The 15,346-nt window shown below is 48.3% G+C and overlaps 1 protein-coding gene across 8 annotated transcripts in view; it reads left to right on the top strand.

Moving 5' to 3' along the window:
• Nucleotides 1-15,346, top strand: part of Rere (arginine-glutamic acid dipeptide repeats) — a 370,202-nt gene that overhangs the window by 302,715 nt on the left and 52,141 nt on the right. For 4 of the 8 annotated variants that reach the window (XM_048350176.1, XM_048350173.1, XM_048350174.1 and 1 more), the window contains one exon: nt 13,694-13,774. In XM_048350176.1, the coding sequence (XP_048206133.1) occupies nt 13,694-13,774 (81 nt within the window). Of the gene's footprint in view, nt 1-12,922; nt 13,149-13,277; nt 13,338-13,386; nt 13,438-13,693; nt 13,775-15,346 lie in introns of those variants that run through there. The other 4 variants (XM_048350178.1, XM_048350177.1, XM_048350180.1 and 1 more) reach the window with 4 other exon arrangements.

Genomic DNA, 15,346 nt, shown 5'->3' with positions numbered 1-15,346 from the left:
ATTTTTATTGTTGTGCCAGTATCAGAACTTGAATTCAAGGCCTTACATTCTTACTGGGCTTTTCCTCCTCCTGGCTAGTGCTGTACCTCTGGATCTACAACCTCTAGTCCATTGCTTTGCTGATTAATTGGAGGTGGAGTCTCTCACCAGCTTCTCTGCCTGGGTTGGATTTGAACCCAGGCTTTTCCAGGCCTCAGCCTACTACTGAATAGCTAGAATTATAAATGGGAGCGACCAGTGCTTGGCTTGGGGATGGATGTTTAACTGAACGAAGCTCAAAGAGGAGCCCAGGCCCAGGAGAGCTCATAAAGGGAAAACAGAATCCCTGAGCCTGGGGGCTTAGCAGGACCTCAGGCTTCCCTGGTTTGTGTGATGAGGCAGAGCATATCTTCTTGATTTGGTCAAGTTCTTCTGAAAGACAGGTTTTATTTAATTTAATGTAATAGGCCTATTGGATTTCATTTTAGGACTATATAATCACCCATAATTCTAGCCCTGTAATTACTTTCCCTCTTTAAAGAAACAAGTACAGTGCTTTGGGATCGTCTTCCCATTGCAGACCTGAGCCTTTCCACTGTGGCAGCTCCTAACTACAGGTGGCCCTTGAGCAGCTGAACCAGATTGGTCCAGACAGGAGTGTGCTGTCGGCGTGAGGGAAAGTAGAGGAATGCAAGATGTCTCATATATCACTTTATATTGATTACATGTGAAAATGATAACATTTTAGAATAAAATATTAAGCTCACTTTTTTTTGTTGTTGTTCACATTTTATTTCTACTACTTTTTTTCCCCCCTTGCCAGTCCTGAGGTTTGAACTCAGGGCCTGGGAGCTGTCCCTGAGATTCTTTTGCTCAAGGCCAGCGCTCTACCACTTGAGCCACAGCACTTACTCAGCTTTTTCTGATTAGCTTGTTAAGAGACATGAATCTCATGAAATTTCCTGCCCAGGCTGGAAAATCAATCCTCAGATCTCAGCCTCCTGAGTAGCTAGGATTACAGGCGTGAGTCCCCAGCACCTGGCTTCTACCTTTGTTTGTTTTTGATTACTATAAAGGTGATGTACAGAGAGGTTACATAAGTCAGGTAAGGAGTTAAATTTCTTTTTGTACAATATCACCTCTTCCTTGCTCTCTCCCAGTTTTCCCCTCCCATCTCCTCCTACAAGTTGTACAGTTTATTTTCCATACAGTGTCTAGTAAGTATCATTGCTCCATTTATTTATTACCCTTTGTCCCTCCATTTTGGTGCCTCCTCTTACCCTCCCAAAGACAGATAAACAACACAAAACAAAACTCATTTCTATATCCTGGAGTTCATTTTGATAAAAATTATTTTGTATGATCAGATACAGGCATTAGGCCTTTGTGTTCCTCTCCTAAGAGCACCCTCCTTTGATCTCACTGTGTGTGAATGCCTAGAGCCTGTATAATTTACCATGGTCCAGTGTGTTTTAGATCTAGCTTCTGATATGAGAGAAAACATGGGCCATTTGTGTTGGCCTACCTCGCTTAACATGATTTGCTCTAGGTCCATCTAGTTCCCTGCAAATGACATAATATTCTTTGTAGTGGTTGTATAAAGTTCCATTGTGTATAGGTACCACAGTTTTTGGATCAACTCATCTGTTCTAGGGCATCCAGGCTGTTTGCAGTAAGTCTTGCCTCTGTGTTTTTGGCTGTGGGGCCTGAACTCAGGTCCTGGGAGCTGTTCCCTGAGCTTTTGTGCTCAAGGCCAATGCTCTACCACTTTGACCTGTAGCTTCACTTCTGGTTTTCTGGTAGTTAATTGGAGATTTCCTGCCTGGTCTGGCTTTGAACTATGATCGTCAGATCTCAGCCTCCCAAACAGCTTGAGAGTATAGGTGTGAGCCACTATCACCTGGCTTCTACTTTTTTTTTGGCCAGTCCTGGGGCTTGGACTCAGGGTCTGAGCACTGTCCCTGGCTTCTTTTTGCTCAAGGCTAGCACTCTGCCACTTGAGCCACAGCGCCACTTCTGGCCATTTTCTGCATATGTGGTGCTGGGGAATCGAACCCAGGGCCTCATGTATATGAGGCAGGCACTCTTGCCACTAGGCCATATCCCCAGCCTGGCTTCTACTTTTTTATTTTAACTGAAGTTTTTGCAAAGGGCTACCTCACTAAAGATTTCTACTTTTGAGTTCCCTTGCACATTAAAGACAAAACACCTTTCTTTTCTATTCTTTTAAATTTTCTCTTTTGTGCCTAGATCTACTTGGCCAAGGAAAGTTGAACTTTTTTTTTTTTGGCCAGTCCTGGGGCTTGAACTCAGGGCCTGAGCACTGTCCCTGGCTTCTTTTTGCTCAAGGCTAGCACTCTACCACTTGAGCCACAGCGCCACTTCTGGCCTTTTCTATACATGTGGTGCTGAGGAATCGAACCCAGGGCTTCATGTATACGAGGCGAGCGCTTTACCACTAGGTCATATCCCCAGCCTGGAAATTTATGAGCCACTTTGCAGGGACATTTAAATGTGTGGAGACGAGGATGACACTGCAAGGAGAGAATGCCTGTTTGGGTTCTGTTTTTAGTGTTGGGTTATTTTTATTTTGAGTGTATTAAGCAGCCATAATTGGCAAGAGGTCTTTAGCTGGCAGTTTCTTCAGCGTTGATGCTGTGTCCCCTAGCCAGTTCTCACTTGACTGGCCAGGGGTAGAGGCCGGCAGCAATAGGATAGGATGGCTCAGTGGCCTTTGCTAAGGGACTTAGACCATCCAAAATCAGTTCATTTTCTCATTGAGTGTCTTTGAGTGGAAAATGCTGTTAGGTTTTGTTTGTTTTTTTAAGATGGCCTGGGAGGGGTTTTTACACCCAGATGTATTATGAAAGGAAGCCATTGGTTTTTCTCTGGGTGCTGAACTGGCATTGTGGAGGGGATGGCATGGTTCTTACGGGAAGGGAACGGAGAAGAAAGATATCTGTTCATATCTATCACCTGTCAGAGGCCTTGAGGCCAAATAGAGGGCAAGTGAATAGAGGCCAGATTGTCTGCAGGAAGACTGAATGGGTCACTGACAAGCACATAGTATATTCACCCTAGTGATTGTGTGTCATCTACTACATGCTGTTAGGTGCTCTTCTAGGTGCTGGGGTAAATTAGCAAGACACAGCCCCATCCCTCTTACTAAGCAACATGTATCATATCATATATGATGATACAAACTAGGCACTCAAGCACAATAAGGTTACAGAAGGATTGGACATGCAAAGAAGTATAATTAGAAAGTTGCTTCTTCATCTAATAGTTGACTAACATAGTGGTTCATGTTTTGAATGGTTATAGTAATGTATCAAATGCATTTCTAAATAACAACCTGCCCTAACAGTAAAAGTTAACCTAGGGGCTGGGAATGTGGCTTAGTGGTAGAGCGCTTGTCTAGCTTGCATGAAGCCCTGGGTTCCATTCCTCAGTACCACATACACAGAAAAAGCCAGAAATGGTACTGAGGCTTCGGTGGTAGAGTGCTAGCCTTGAGCAAAAGAAGCTCAGAGACAGGGCCCAGGCCCTGAGTTTGATCTCCAGGACTGGCAGAAAAAAAGTTATCCCAACTTATTACAGTAGCTATGACATTATTTGTGGGGCAATAATTTAGAAATAGCTGCCTGCCTGCCTCCCTTCCTTCCTTTTTTTTGGGGGGGGGGGGTGCTACTGAGATTTGGGGCTTGGGGGCCTCATGTTTACAAGGTAGGTGCTCTCCCATTGAACCATTCCTTCACCCTCCTCCTTGAGTTGGTACTGAAGCTTACACTTGGGGCCTTATGCTTTTGCTCTTGCCATAGATCTGGCTTTTTGCTCTTGCTTTTGCTCTTGAGCCATAGATCTGGCTTTTTGCTGTGCTGATGGGAGAATTTTCTGCTCTGGCTGGCTTCCAACCATAATCCCAGCCTTCTGAGTAGCTTGGATTACACACACGAGCCACCAGCACGACGCTGTAGCCCTCTTGCACTGGTTAATACACACAGGATCTTGCTTCCTGCCTGAGCAAATACCTGGTTCCTGTTTTTTTTTTTTTTTTTTTTTTTTTGCTTCTTGCATGGTTAGGATTACAGGAGTGGGCGGACACCATGCCTCACTTTTTCTGTTGAAATGGAGTCTCCTGGGATTCTCTGTCCCTGCTGGTCTGAAACAACATTCCTCCCAACCTCGGCCTTCCATAGAGTAGGACAAGAGACAGGAGTCTCAGGCTTAGCTTTTTTACTTATTTTTTCTTGACCATACTGGGGTTTGAACTGGGATCCTTGTGCTATTGCTAGGCAGGCATGTTATGACTTGAACCATGCCACCAGTCCTGCTCCACTTTTTAATTGGGGAACTCAAAGAGGATAAAACAGAAGCCCTCCTGTCTGTGAAGGAGTGCTGCCCTCACTATGTAAGAGCAGCAGGGGGATGAAATTGTATGCTTTCATTTGTTGGCTTGTTTTGCCTTCAATAATACATACTCCTCATCCATAAGTAAAACTTACCGTGCTTGGCTCTACACAGGAACACAGCTCCCTCACTGCAGTGCTGCTTTACTGTCATTGGCAAGTTGAGTTATTAAAGATAATAGAGGCCCAGAGCTGTCTCACTCCTGTAATCCTAGCTACTTGGGAAGCTGACATCTGAAGATTGTAGTTCAAAGCCAGCCCAGGCAGGGAAGTCCATGAGACTTACCTCCAACTAACCACCAAAAAAGCTGGAAGTGGAGCTGTGGCTAGCCTTGAACAAAAAGCAAGAGCAAAAGCATAAGGCCCCAAGTTTAAGCTTCAGTACCAACTCAAGGAGGAGGGTGAAGGAATGGCTCAATGGGACCTGAAGCCTTGGAGAAGACCAGTGGTGACCAGTACACAGAGGTAGTTAGTGACTGACAGTCATGCACTCTAAACCAGGTTGTTGGGTGGGAAGATTAAGCAGGAATAGGCAGTATACATTTTGACAAATGCTTTCACTTCAAGAGTTGATGTGTGTGTCTGTATATATGTTTATATGTATATGTGTATAAATTCCTTTACAGTGTTAAGAAGTATAAAACACTTTAATCCCTCTGGTAAAAGTAGATACAAAAGGTTTTCTGCATCTAGATTCTAGCTTGAAATTTCATTTGATATTGTACCTTCTTGGAAAAAAGGAACATAGGGGCTGGGTATATGGCCTAGTGGTAAAGTGCTTGCCTTGCATACATGAAGGCCTGGGTTCGATTCGTCAGCACCACATATATAGAAAAAGCCAGAAATGGTGCTGTGGCTCAAGTGGTAGAGTGCTGGCCTTGAGTAAAAAGAAGCCAGGGACAGTGCTACAGTGCTCAGGCCCTGAGTCCAAGCCCCAGGACTGGCAAAAAAAAAAAAAAAGGAACACTAACCCAACATAGTGTTAGTTTTCTGGATAGGGGGGCGGGGGAGTGTGACTCAAGTGGTAGAGATGGGCATGAGATCTTGAGTTCAATTCCCATTACTGTGGTAGGGCCATGTGTGTGTTTGTATGTGTATAAATATATAGTTACATTCTCATTGTAGCACACATTCACTAATAGTATTTGCCTTTGAGTGGAAATTCTAGGACCCAAACCACCATCTATTCATCTATCCATTAGGTATCTTATTTCTTCAGATTTAATTGTTATGTATGTATACATTCATTTGTCTCTATGTAGTTGGAGCTGGCCTCAAGTGAGTTGCCTTCCTGCCTCTGCATCCCAAGTGCTGACATTACAAGTGTGTACCACCATGAGATATATAAGACAGGAGACACTCAGCTGTTGCTGCAAAGGAATTCACAGTTCAGTGGAAGATGCATAGATAAGAGCATGATTGTTGTCCAGAGAAGGGAGAGTTAGCAGAGCGGGCCTCATGGCAGGGGCAGCATTTAAACTGCATTATTCTTTGCAAAGTCACTGTAAACAGCACTCATTAAATATTAGTGGAATTGATATGTGTGGGCAAAAGAAAGAAATGTTGAAGATGGTTTAAGAAAGAACAGTACTGAGAGACTAGAGTAAGGTTGGGGTACCGAGGAGTTAGTCTCGATACAACATGGAATGGGTTGCTGGAAACCCAGCTTTGGAGGTTGGTAATTCCCAGACTAAGAGTGGAACCAGTTAAGAATGCCCAGAATTGGGATACTGAGGGAAAGGGTATGGAGAGGCCCTGAACTTGGAGAGGATATTGATATGGCTATTGTGTGGAGTGATGTGGCCCTGCAGTTGGCTGAGCCCTCCTAAACTCAGAGAGAAGCACCCACACAAAAATGGACTCAGACAAGAAGTGCAGAGGCTCTGGGGACTGGTGGAAGGGCTGGAAAGGTATGCAGGCCAGGAGAGAGCATGGCAGGCATTTCTTTTAGTTGAGCTCCACTGCAGCTGGCCGCAGTAGTTCCCAGGGAGTGAAGAGGGCACGAGGGGTGAAGCTAGGAGAAATTGCAGGTGGGACTGAATTCTGCACACACCTACTCGAAGGCCAGATCGTCCTGGGCAGGCCTGAGAATGGATGGATCTGTGAGCAATGGCCTCAAGCCATGCATATGGCAAAGGAGGCAGAGCTGGAGCCCTACAGGGCACGAGGATACGATAGGATGTTTAGAGATGTAGTACCTGATGGATTCCAGGAGTGTTCTTTACAGAATTCAGCAACTGAGGGGAGGTGCCTGAGGTCGTTGGAGTGGGAGGGCTGTGCCATTTGCAGGAAGTAAGCCCAGGTTGGATTTGTGTCTGCAGCCCAGTGAACATGGAAAAGACAAAGGGAAGAAGCTTTGTTCTTCCTGTAGGGCCTCCTGAAATGAATGGGCATGCAAAGCACTGAGCTCCTACCCTTGGTGCCAGACACAACTGTCTTATCATTACCAAGGCTTTTCCTTAGACCTGGACTTGAACTCTGGCCCTGAGAATAACTAGCTGTGGGGTGGAGTGGGATAACTCACCTCTGCTCATTTCATCACCTATAGAATTTTGGCACTGGTCTTGGAGAGTACATGGTGATAGCATATCTGTGCTACCTAGGCTGCCACTGTCACTGCAGGCACTGGAGGGGTCCACATGGGCCCAGGAATTGGAAGAAGCACTGATAGGTTTTCGCAGCTCATAAACAGGCTGTTGGTTTTTTTTTTAGGGGGGGGGGCAATATATACTAGAACTCTGTGGCATCCAAGATTGCTGGAAGGCTGTGGATACAACACAAGGCTGTGGAAGATATTATGCTGAAGAAAAATGTGGGCCTGGGCTGGGAATGTGGCTTAGTGGTAGAGTGCTTGCCTAGCATGCACAAAGCCCTGGGTTCAATTCCTCAGCACCACATAAACAGAAAAGGCTGGAAGCGGTGCTGTGGCTCAAGTGGTAGAGTGCTAACCTTGAGCAAAAGGACAGCTCAGGGACAGTGCCCAGACCCTGAGTTCAAGCCCCAGGATTGGCAAAAACAACAACAAAAGGTGTGAGTTCAAGTCTAAGCTAGTATAATGTGTTAGATCTACAGGAGATATGATGGAGAACCATCAACAAAAGTCATGCATCTGAGTCAGAATATCATCCTGTCTGCTGTCCTTAAACACAAACTAGTTTAGTTCATCTATCAACTTAGCCTGGAATAACACTAGTAAGTACAAAATGTATTTAAAATAGAGACAGAAATCAGGAAAAGAACCCTGTCTTAGGCAAATTGGTTGTGGTACTATTTATTGCAAAATTAACACTTTTATACTAGTCAGTCTTTCATTAATTGTAAACATTAAAAACCCAGGCCAAATGATAGGTCTCTAGGCAGTGTGCACAGAAATCTCCAGAGGGAAATGTTTTAGATATGGGGTGATGGGTATCAGTAGGAAACAGGAAACATGGATAAGCCACTGTAGGCTCTCACCCCTAGGGGCTGTCAGTCAGTTGCTGAATGGATACGAGTCACGTGACCACTCATCCTTCACCCCACTCCTGCTGCTCTAGACCTCCAGAGAGCTGCCAGTGCATCCTTCTTAGTGCCTGGCTGATGGCCTTGCATTTGTGTCACTAGGAAGGAGGGGGAGGGGCTGACGCTAGCTTGCTTGCATATCTGCCTGCTACTCCATCCCCCCAGAGAACCAGTAAGATATTAAGAAAATTCTGTGCAGAAAACAGGGTAGAACAGAAGGAGCCATTTTCACAGTGGGACTCATTTTAATACCTACAGTGTTTTCTAAACAGTTATGTAAGAAGACTGACTAGACATCGCTTTTCAGAAGTCACGGGGTGTTTCTGACTGTGATACACTAGTTAAAATTCACCAGAGGGAGTTAATTTTGAAAGCTCTCAGCCAGGGGTTAATGCAGAGGTATCTTTTAGCCATTTTTGCAAGCTGGCCCCTCTTCTGCTTTCTTCCCTGGTATAGGCAGAGGGTTAGATCCAGCGCCCAAGATCACTCCAGCAGGAGCTGTGATGGGAGCTTGAGGGTGAATACTGCGGACACCTGACCCTACAGAGATCTCACACACTCTGTCTCCTTCCAAGCTGAAAGAGTCAGAGTAATTGTTTTGAGTTATGTGGGTAGGTGTTTTATGGCTAGTGGCTAGGGGTGATTGAGACAAGAATAAAGAGAGCCTTCACTTGACCAAGTATAGATTTTTTTGAGAACAATATGTTAAAATATAAACCTAGGCAACAGTCCCCCATTGCACCAATCTGTACCCTTGACTTCACTCTTAGGCCCTGCCCCTGCTGTTTGCACTGATCACTGTGACCTTCCTGCTCTGGGTCAAGGACTTAGAGCAGTCTTTCCCATCTGCAAGTGGAGGTAGTTGTAGTCCCTACACAGGGTTCTGTACAACCACCATTTCTGTGCTGGGCAGCATTTCCCTCCCTTTCGGATTGGGACATCCAACCCCACTGGTGGTTGTGCTGCCCAGTGGGGCGAACGGTGGAGGCTGCTGGCCGGGCAGGGAACTTGGTGGGTCAGTGAGGCCCTCGTGGCTCACAGGCACATGACTTGGGGGCTGGAGGGGGGCTCTGCATCAGCACGAGGAACTCAACACATGAATTGATAGTAAGAGATAATATTATTACATTGGGCTCAATTTTTATTCCTACACGAAGTAATTTTTATTCCCATATCTCCCATTTTAAAAGTAAATGTGTCTAAATAGACATTTTCTTTATGAAACAGAGACTAGACTCTTGGATGTCTGAGTTTGGAATTCAGGCACATTTTACAGGGAGCACACAAGAGAGAATTTCTCCATTATAAATTTCTTCGCCAGGTACTGATGGGTCACCCCTGTAATCCTAGCTACTCAGGAGGCTGAGATCTGAGAATCATGGTTCAAAGCCAGCCCTGGCAGGAAAATTCATGAGACGCTTATCTCCAGTTAACCACCAGAAAATTGGAAGTTGAGCTGTGGCTCAACTGCTTGAGCGCCAGCCTTGAGCAAAAAGAGTTCAGGAACAATGCCCAATGCCCAGGCCCTGAGTTCAAACCCCATGACCACCACCAACAAAGACTCTTCTAGCTAACTTCTGATGTGTGATATTTCAGCTTACTAATAGAAAACTATGTATCTAAAGTTTAGAGCACAAACATGACTAAGTTGTAACATAAAATAGAGAATAATCTTCTTGCCATAAATAAATAGATGTTATTTGGTTCCTGCCTGGTTATAGTGATGAGAAGACCAGAAAAGATGTTTCATGTTTCTAGGCGCAGGCAGGTTAGCTGGACCTGAAGAGCACCAGAGAATCAAGCACTCAAGTTCCCAAGACCCTGAGCTGGTCCATGTGTGCAAGGGCTCACTACACGTCCCAGGAACAGGGACCAAGCCAGTTCTGAGCCATTTAAAGTCGTACATTCTTCTTTTGCCTTCACCTTGGCAGCCTGGCATTCCACCTAATTTTTATACCCTATCAGGGACAGCAGCACTAATGGACACTGAAGTATTATATACAACCTTGAATTTCAATGCTGGAAATGTTTAATTCCAGCTTAACTTGTGGAATTGTTAAGAAAGAGACCATGTCCATGAACTTTCATTTAGAGGCTTACAATACCATTCTATTTGTCAGTCAATAGGTAATTATTAAATTAGTCTTGAAAACATCCAAGAGAGATGGATTCTGCCTCAGAAGCCAGTTCCATGTATTGACCTCTTCCAGTCACTCCCGACTCAGAGGGGCCTGGCTTTGTTTCGATTTTACAGGCTACTCTGCATTTCTGGTAAACCACAAGGTAAAGGCTGGTGTCTGAGAAGCAGATGTTTTGCTGGTTTTGAGGCCTTGTGGCTTTCCATGGAGAAGTAACAGCACCGGCCACATGAAGCTTGTACTTCCTTTAAGAGAAGGGCCAATGGTGCTTTGCACTTAACAGCAGTCTCTGATACACATGGGTGGCTGTGGTAGGTCTGAGTACACCACCAGATGTCAAATTCCTATTTCTGGAAGTAGTTGAAATGTCTACAACACAGTCAAGTGAGAGTTCTCAATTGGATTCAATTATAGATTTGGCCTTACAAATACTGGTGAGAATTTTAGGTGATATTTAGAGCTGAGGAACAGAGAAATAATATTGGGAGGGGAGACCAGAAAGCTTAGAACCAAACTTTGGGGAAACACATAAAATTCAGAGATGGAGTAGAGAATTACACAAGTGATAAGAAGAAAACCAGGAGAGTACGGTTAGAGCCAAGAGATCCACTCTGACCACCCACAGGACCTTCTTATTTCATGGTTGATTTCACTTGCCTAGTGCTGTGGGGAAGCCAGATAGACAGCCCATGGGCCAAGACACTGGTTGGGGAAGTGTAGCTTTGGAGCGGGATGGATTTGAGCCTGGGGGGTTGAGGTGAACCTTGGAGATCCTTACACTGCCAGCCAGCTGGCACATTTGGACATGTAATTGGACAGGTAGGTAGGAATTGGATTCTAGAAGGCTTTGAATTTAGGGATTTAAACACTACATTGCAGGTCAAAATGCTATTCTTAGGAGCTAGAGATAGTGTGGGACTTTCGGTAAAATCTATAGTTCTGGAAAAGTCCTGGACACAGGCTTGTAAGAGTGTGGATGTTAGTTAGCTAACAAGCTAGGGCCTAGGAAGAAGTTGAGCCTGGCCTGGGGCTGCATTAGGATGGGCAGGAGGGTGGATCAACTAGGAAATATGAAGTCAGAGGTGATGGCGCCATAACAGAAACAGAGTCATTGCTTCAGGCTGCACTCTGCAGGAAGTGGCAGCCTGTGAGACGCTGGGGCACTGGGGGTTGGACACTGACATTGCACTGAGGATCTGGAGGATCTAGTCACAGTGATCTGGCTGTACCTCAGCTTCTCGGTCCATAACATGGGCATAATAATAGCATTTCCTTCTTAGATTAGCAGGATTTGTGATAAAAAGATAGGAGGGTACTGTAATATCACAGGTACTTAATACTTACTCATTGTGTGGAATAATGTTCAGAGGATCCCATCATAATAAATGGAAAATAACCCCTTCAGAACTCTTTAAGTTTGTCCATGTCTGCCTTGTCACCTCACGTCCAGGTTAGCTTTTCTCCACCATTGGATGGAATGCCAGGTGGCCTACCTCAACCGTGCCTAGACTCCCCTGCTCTCCACCTTTGCACTCCACAGAGTGCCCTCCGAGGGGCCTCCCTGCCTTGGGGAAAGTATTCTGCACTGCAAGAGGTCGCTTCAGCCCATTCCTTCCCTGAACTCCCCTGTTGCACTGACCAGCTGTTTCTCACTACTCCATGTTGACCAAGCACTAAGAACATTGTGTTGTTGTGATGCCTCTTAGCTGCCCCAAATGAGGCCGGTGGCTAATTTTACTTTTTTCTTTGAATCCCTCCAGTGCTAGGTGCTCCATAAGTTCTTCAAGAATGAGTTCAGGTGCTGTTCATGTCACACGGGTCACTAGTGCCTTAACCTGGTCTGTCCCTGATGCCACTGGAGCAGCCCTTGATTCAGTCTTTTCTTCTGGCCTTCCAACTGGATCTTGCTCTCTGCAACCTGATCCTCACCTGTCTCATCTTCTCCACGGGCCTGCCTTCTGCACACCTTATTGCCTAGCAATTTCTAGAATGTTCCCTAAGCCCCTCCTGGCTGACTTGGATTGTGGCTGTCCCACCTGACAGATTGGGGCTCTTCCTGGTTACTTCTTCTGAGACTGCAGCGGGCAGAGGGAGGGAAGTGCTTCCTCCCCCTAGCTCCACCCTCCCTTTATTCCCCGCCTCCTTTACTTCCTGGCCCCAGATCCCTCTGTTTACCTGTGGGTTGTGCTGGGCCAGACTGGAGCTCCAGGTGGGCAAGGTGCATGTTGATGGTGGCAGTACTGTGTTCAGTAACACAGGTCACTCTTCTGCAGCCCAGAGGACGGCATGCTTCGTGTGGTGCCTCTGATCTACGTGTGACCACATTAAAAGTCACACCTTACCAAGTGGTGAGATGTGAAAAAGCAGGCTGCAGATGGGTCTCACAGGCCACGTGTGCCCTCCCCTGAAAGTGGAGAAGAGAGGCCCTCTGCCTGGTGGGCCGGTGGAGATGGAGGCTCCTTTGACCGGTGGGCTGGTGGAGGTTAAGGCCCCTCTGCCCGGTGGAGCGGTGGTTCATCAGCTGGGACGCCCCCACGGTGCCAAGCCTGGGCCTGGTAGGAAGGAGCCACGGGGGGGGGGTCGTGAAGGCCCCCGCGGCGGGGTTCCCCAGGCGCCTGGCTGGAGACCGAGCCTCGCTCTCCCCGGCCCCGCTCTCTCAGCTCTCTGCTGTCCGCCGCGGGGCGGAAGTTTCTGGCTCCGCCGCCTGGGTGCTTCTGCTGGCAGGAGGACGGGAGGCCGGGCCAGGCTGGAGGCTCCGGCCGCCCGGCGGGGTCGGGCCGGGGGCGGGGCCGGGGCCGAGCGCGGGGCCCCAGTCGGGAGGGCGGCGCCGCGATCCAGGCCGCCTTTTGCAGCCGCCCGCGGCCGTGCGGGGCTCTGCGCTGTGCTCGGCCTCCTCCCGTCCTCCCCGCAGCGGCAGCGGCCCCGGTCCCGCGCCCCCCGCCGCCGCGCGGCCCCGCCGCGGTCACACGCCGAGCCGCCCGCGGCCGCCTCCGCCCTGCGCTTTGTGGAGCCGGCGCCGGGGACAGGGACCGCGGCCCCGCGACGCGCTTACCTGTGGCTGTGGGGCCGGCCGGGCTCGGCTCGCCCGGGCTGCGAGGTGGGGCTGGGCCCGCGGGGCGAAGTGAGAGTGCCGGGCCGGGGCGCGTCCGGGACGGCGCGGAGCGCGGCGGGGGGTGGGGGCCGCGGGCCGGAGGGGGCCGGGCGGGCGGGAGGGAGGGGGCGGGCGGGTCTTTATTCGCGGCGGCTTTGAGGACGAGCTGGCTGGCGGGTTGGAGCTCCGGGAGGACTCCGCGATGTCGGCGCCTTCCCGGTGAATTCCGAGCTTCGGGACGGGGCCTCACCGCCTCCAGGGTGCCCTGGAGCGGGGCGCTGGCCCGGGCTCGGCTCCCCCTTCCCTCCCAGGCCCTGGGGGTGAGAGCGGGGCGGGCGGGGGGTTCGCTGCGGGAGGGATCGCCGCGCGGGATGTTTGTTGTTTATCCCTCCGTGGGCCGGGCGGCGTCTGGCGGAGGACGGGGCCGGCCCGACCCGACCCGGAGGGCCTTCCTGTAGTCCAGGCCCCTCCAGCCCGCCCGACTCTCCCGCGGAGGTGACTGCGGCTCGCGGGGCCGCCGTGACATCCTGTTTTGGTGTTGGTGCTCACGCCGCCCCTGTTTCTCGTGATTGCAGAAGCGCTTCGTGAAGGGACTCCGGCAGTACGGCAAGAACTTCTTCCGAATCCGCAAGGAGCTGCTTCCCAATAAGGAGACGGTGAGTGCCGGACTTTATGTAACTCGGGCTCTCCCCGCGCCCGCGGCCGCTCGGCGCTGCGCTTAGGAAATGGTTTCCTGCGGCCGCGCGGGGCGGAGCGGAGCGGGGCGCCGCGGAGCGGGGCGCAGACCCAGGCCGCCTCCGGAATGCCGCTCGCTGCCCCGCGGTGGCGAGGGCGACGGGACACGCCTGCCCCGGCCCGGAGCAGCAGCTCGTCGGGGGGAAGGCCTTGGAGAGCTAGCCTCTCCTTCCTGTGAAATCCGGGGGCCGAAATAGGAAATGTCGTTTTAAAGGCAGTTCAGATCTGGTGGTGACTGACGAAAGCCACATGATAGAATGGAGACTCCGGTCTGTGGCTCACTCCACTTTGATTTCTATTGGGGTTTTCCTCTTTAATTCTGAAGTGTAGTTTTAAATCTTTGATGGTCTAGCTCTGAAAGTTTGCACTTTCCATCGGACTGATAGAGACAAGGGTTTTTGTAAATTGCTTCACTGGTACTTTCAAAAATAATTGTTTGATTTCACGAAGCTGGGGGTGATAAACTTGAAGTGGGTTTGCTGAGGCAAGTTCAGAGTGAAATTCTACGAAGATAAAGCTGGAGAGGTGCCTCTCCTTTACCTGCAACTGCCCGCCGGCAGCTCTTCTTACAGGAAGTGTGGGGACAGTGGGGGAGGGCGTGGGACCACCCACTTCAGCAGGCCTGCCGGCCTGCCCCTCAGCCGGAAGCATTCCTCCCCGGACTGAGAGAGAGGGTTCGAATTGATATTTAATCTGCTCACATTTGGGGGCTTTTTTTTTTTTTTTTTAAGGAAGTAGAAGGGGAGAATATCCATTATAGCACTGGATGGGAATTTTCCTGTTGGTTTCCAATTTTGTTTTCTGTTGGATGGCACTTACTGATTGCTTCTTTAATTTTGATTTATCTTTAAAAATGAAGCAAAACAAAACACTGAACTGTAAAAACTAGAGGCAGGTCACTCACACCTGTAATCCTATCTACTCAGGAAGCTGAGATCTGAGGATAGTGGTGCAAAGTCAGCTCAGGCAGGGAAAGTCCATGAGGCTTATCTCTAATGAAGGCTTGTTAGTAGAGCTGTGGCCCAAGTGATAGAGCGCTAGCCTTGTGCACAAAAGCTCAGGGACAGCCCCCAGGCCCAGAGTTCAAGTCTCAAGAAGGACACAAAAAATAACAAAAACTGAACTGTTTTTCTGGACTCTTAACATGTAGTACCTTAAGGACAGAGATAACATAACAGAAATGGATTCTAAGATTTCAAGTAAAGTCTAGTATGAACTGATGGCTTGCATCAATCAATGGTAATTAGATTAAATTTTAATGTCTATTATGCATCCAAATATGCTGAGATGGGTCATTGAGAATGGTTAGAGACAGAAAACTATGAATATTAAAGCAAAATATATTATGGAACTGATCTATATAAATCATATAAACTATATGCTCTATATAAAATCAACTTATTCTTCTTTCAGAACAGATTGTAAAGAGGTATTTAATGTGGAACAGAGAAGTAAATGCTCTTAAATTTTCTGGAAGTCTTAACTACTTAAGA

This window comes from Perognathus longimembris, chromosome 7 (genome assembly GCF_023159225.1).
Source record: "Perognathus longimembris pacificus isolate PPM17 chromosome 7, ASM2315922v1, whole genome shotgun sequence".
NCBI classification, from domain to species: domain Eukaryota; kingdom Metazoa; phylum Chordata; class Mammalia; order Rodentia; family Heteromyidae; genus Perognathus; species Perognathus longimembris.
The sequence above is the reverse complement of the archived record's forward strand: the minus strand, read 5'-3'. Positions and strand labels throughout refer to the sequence as shown.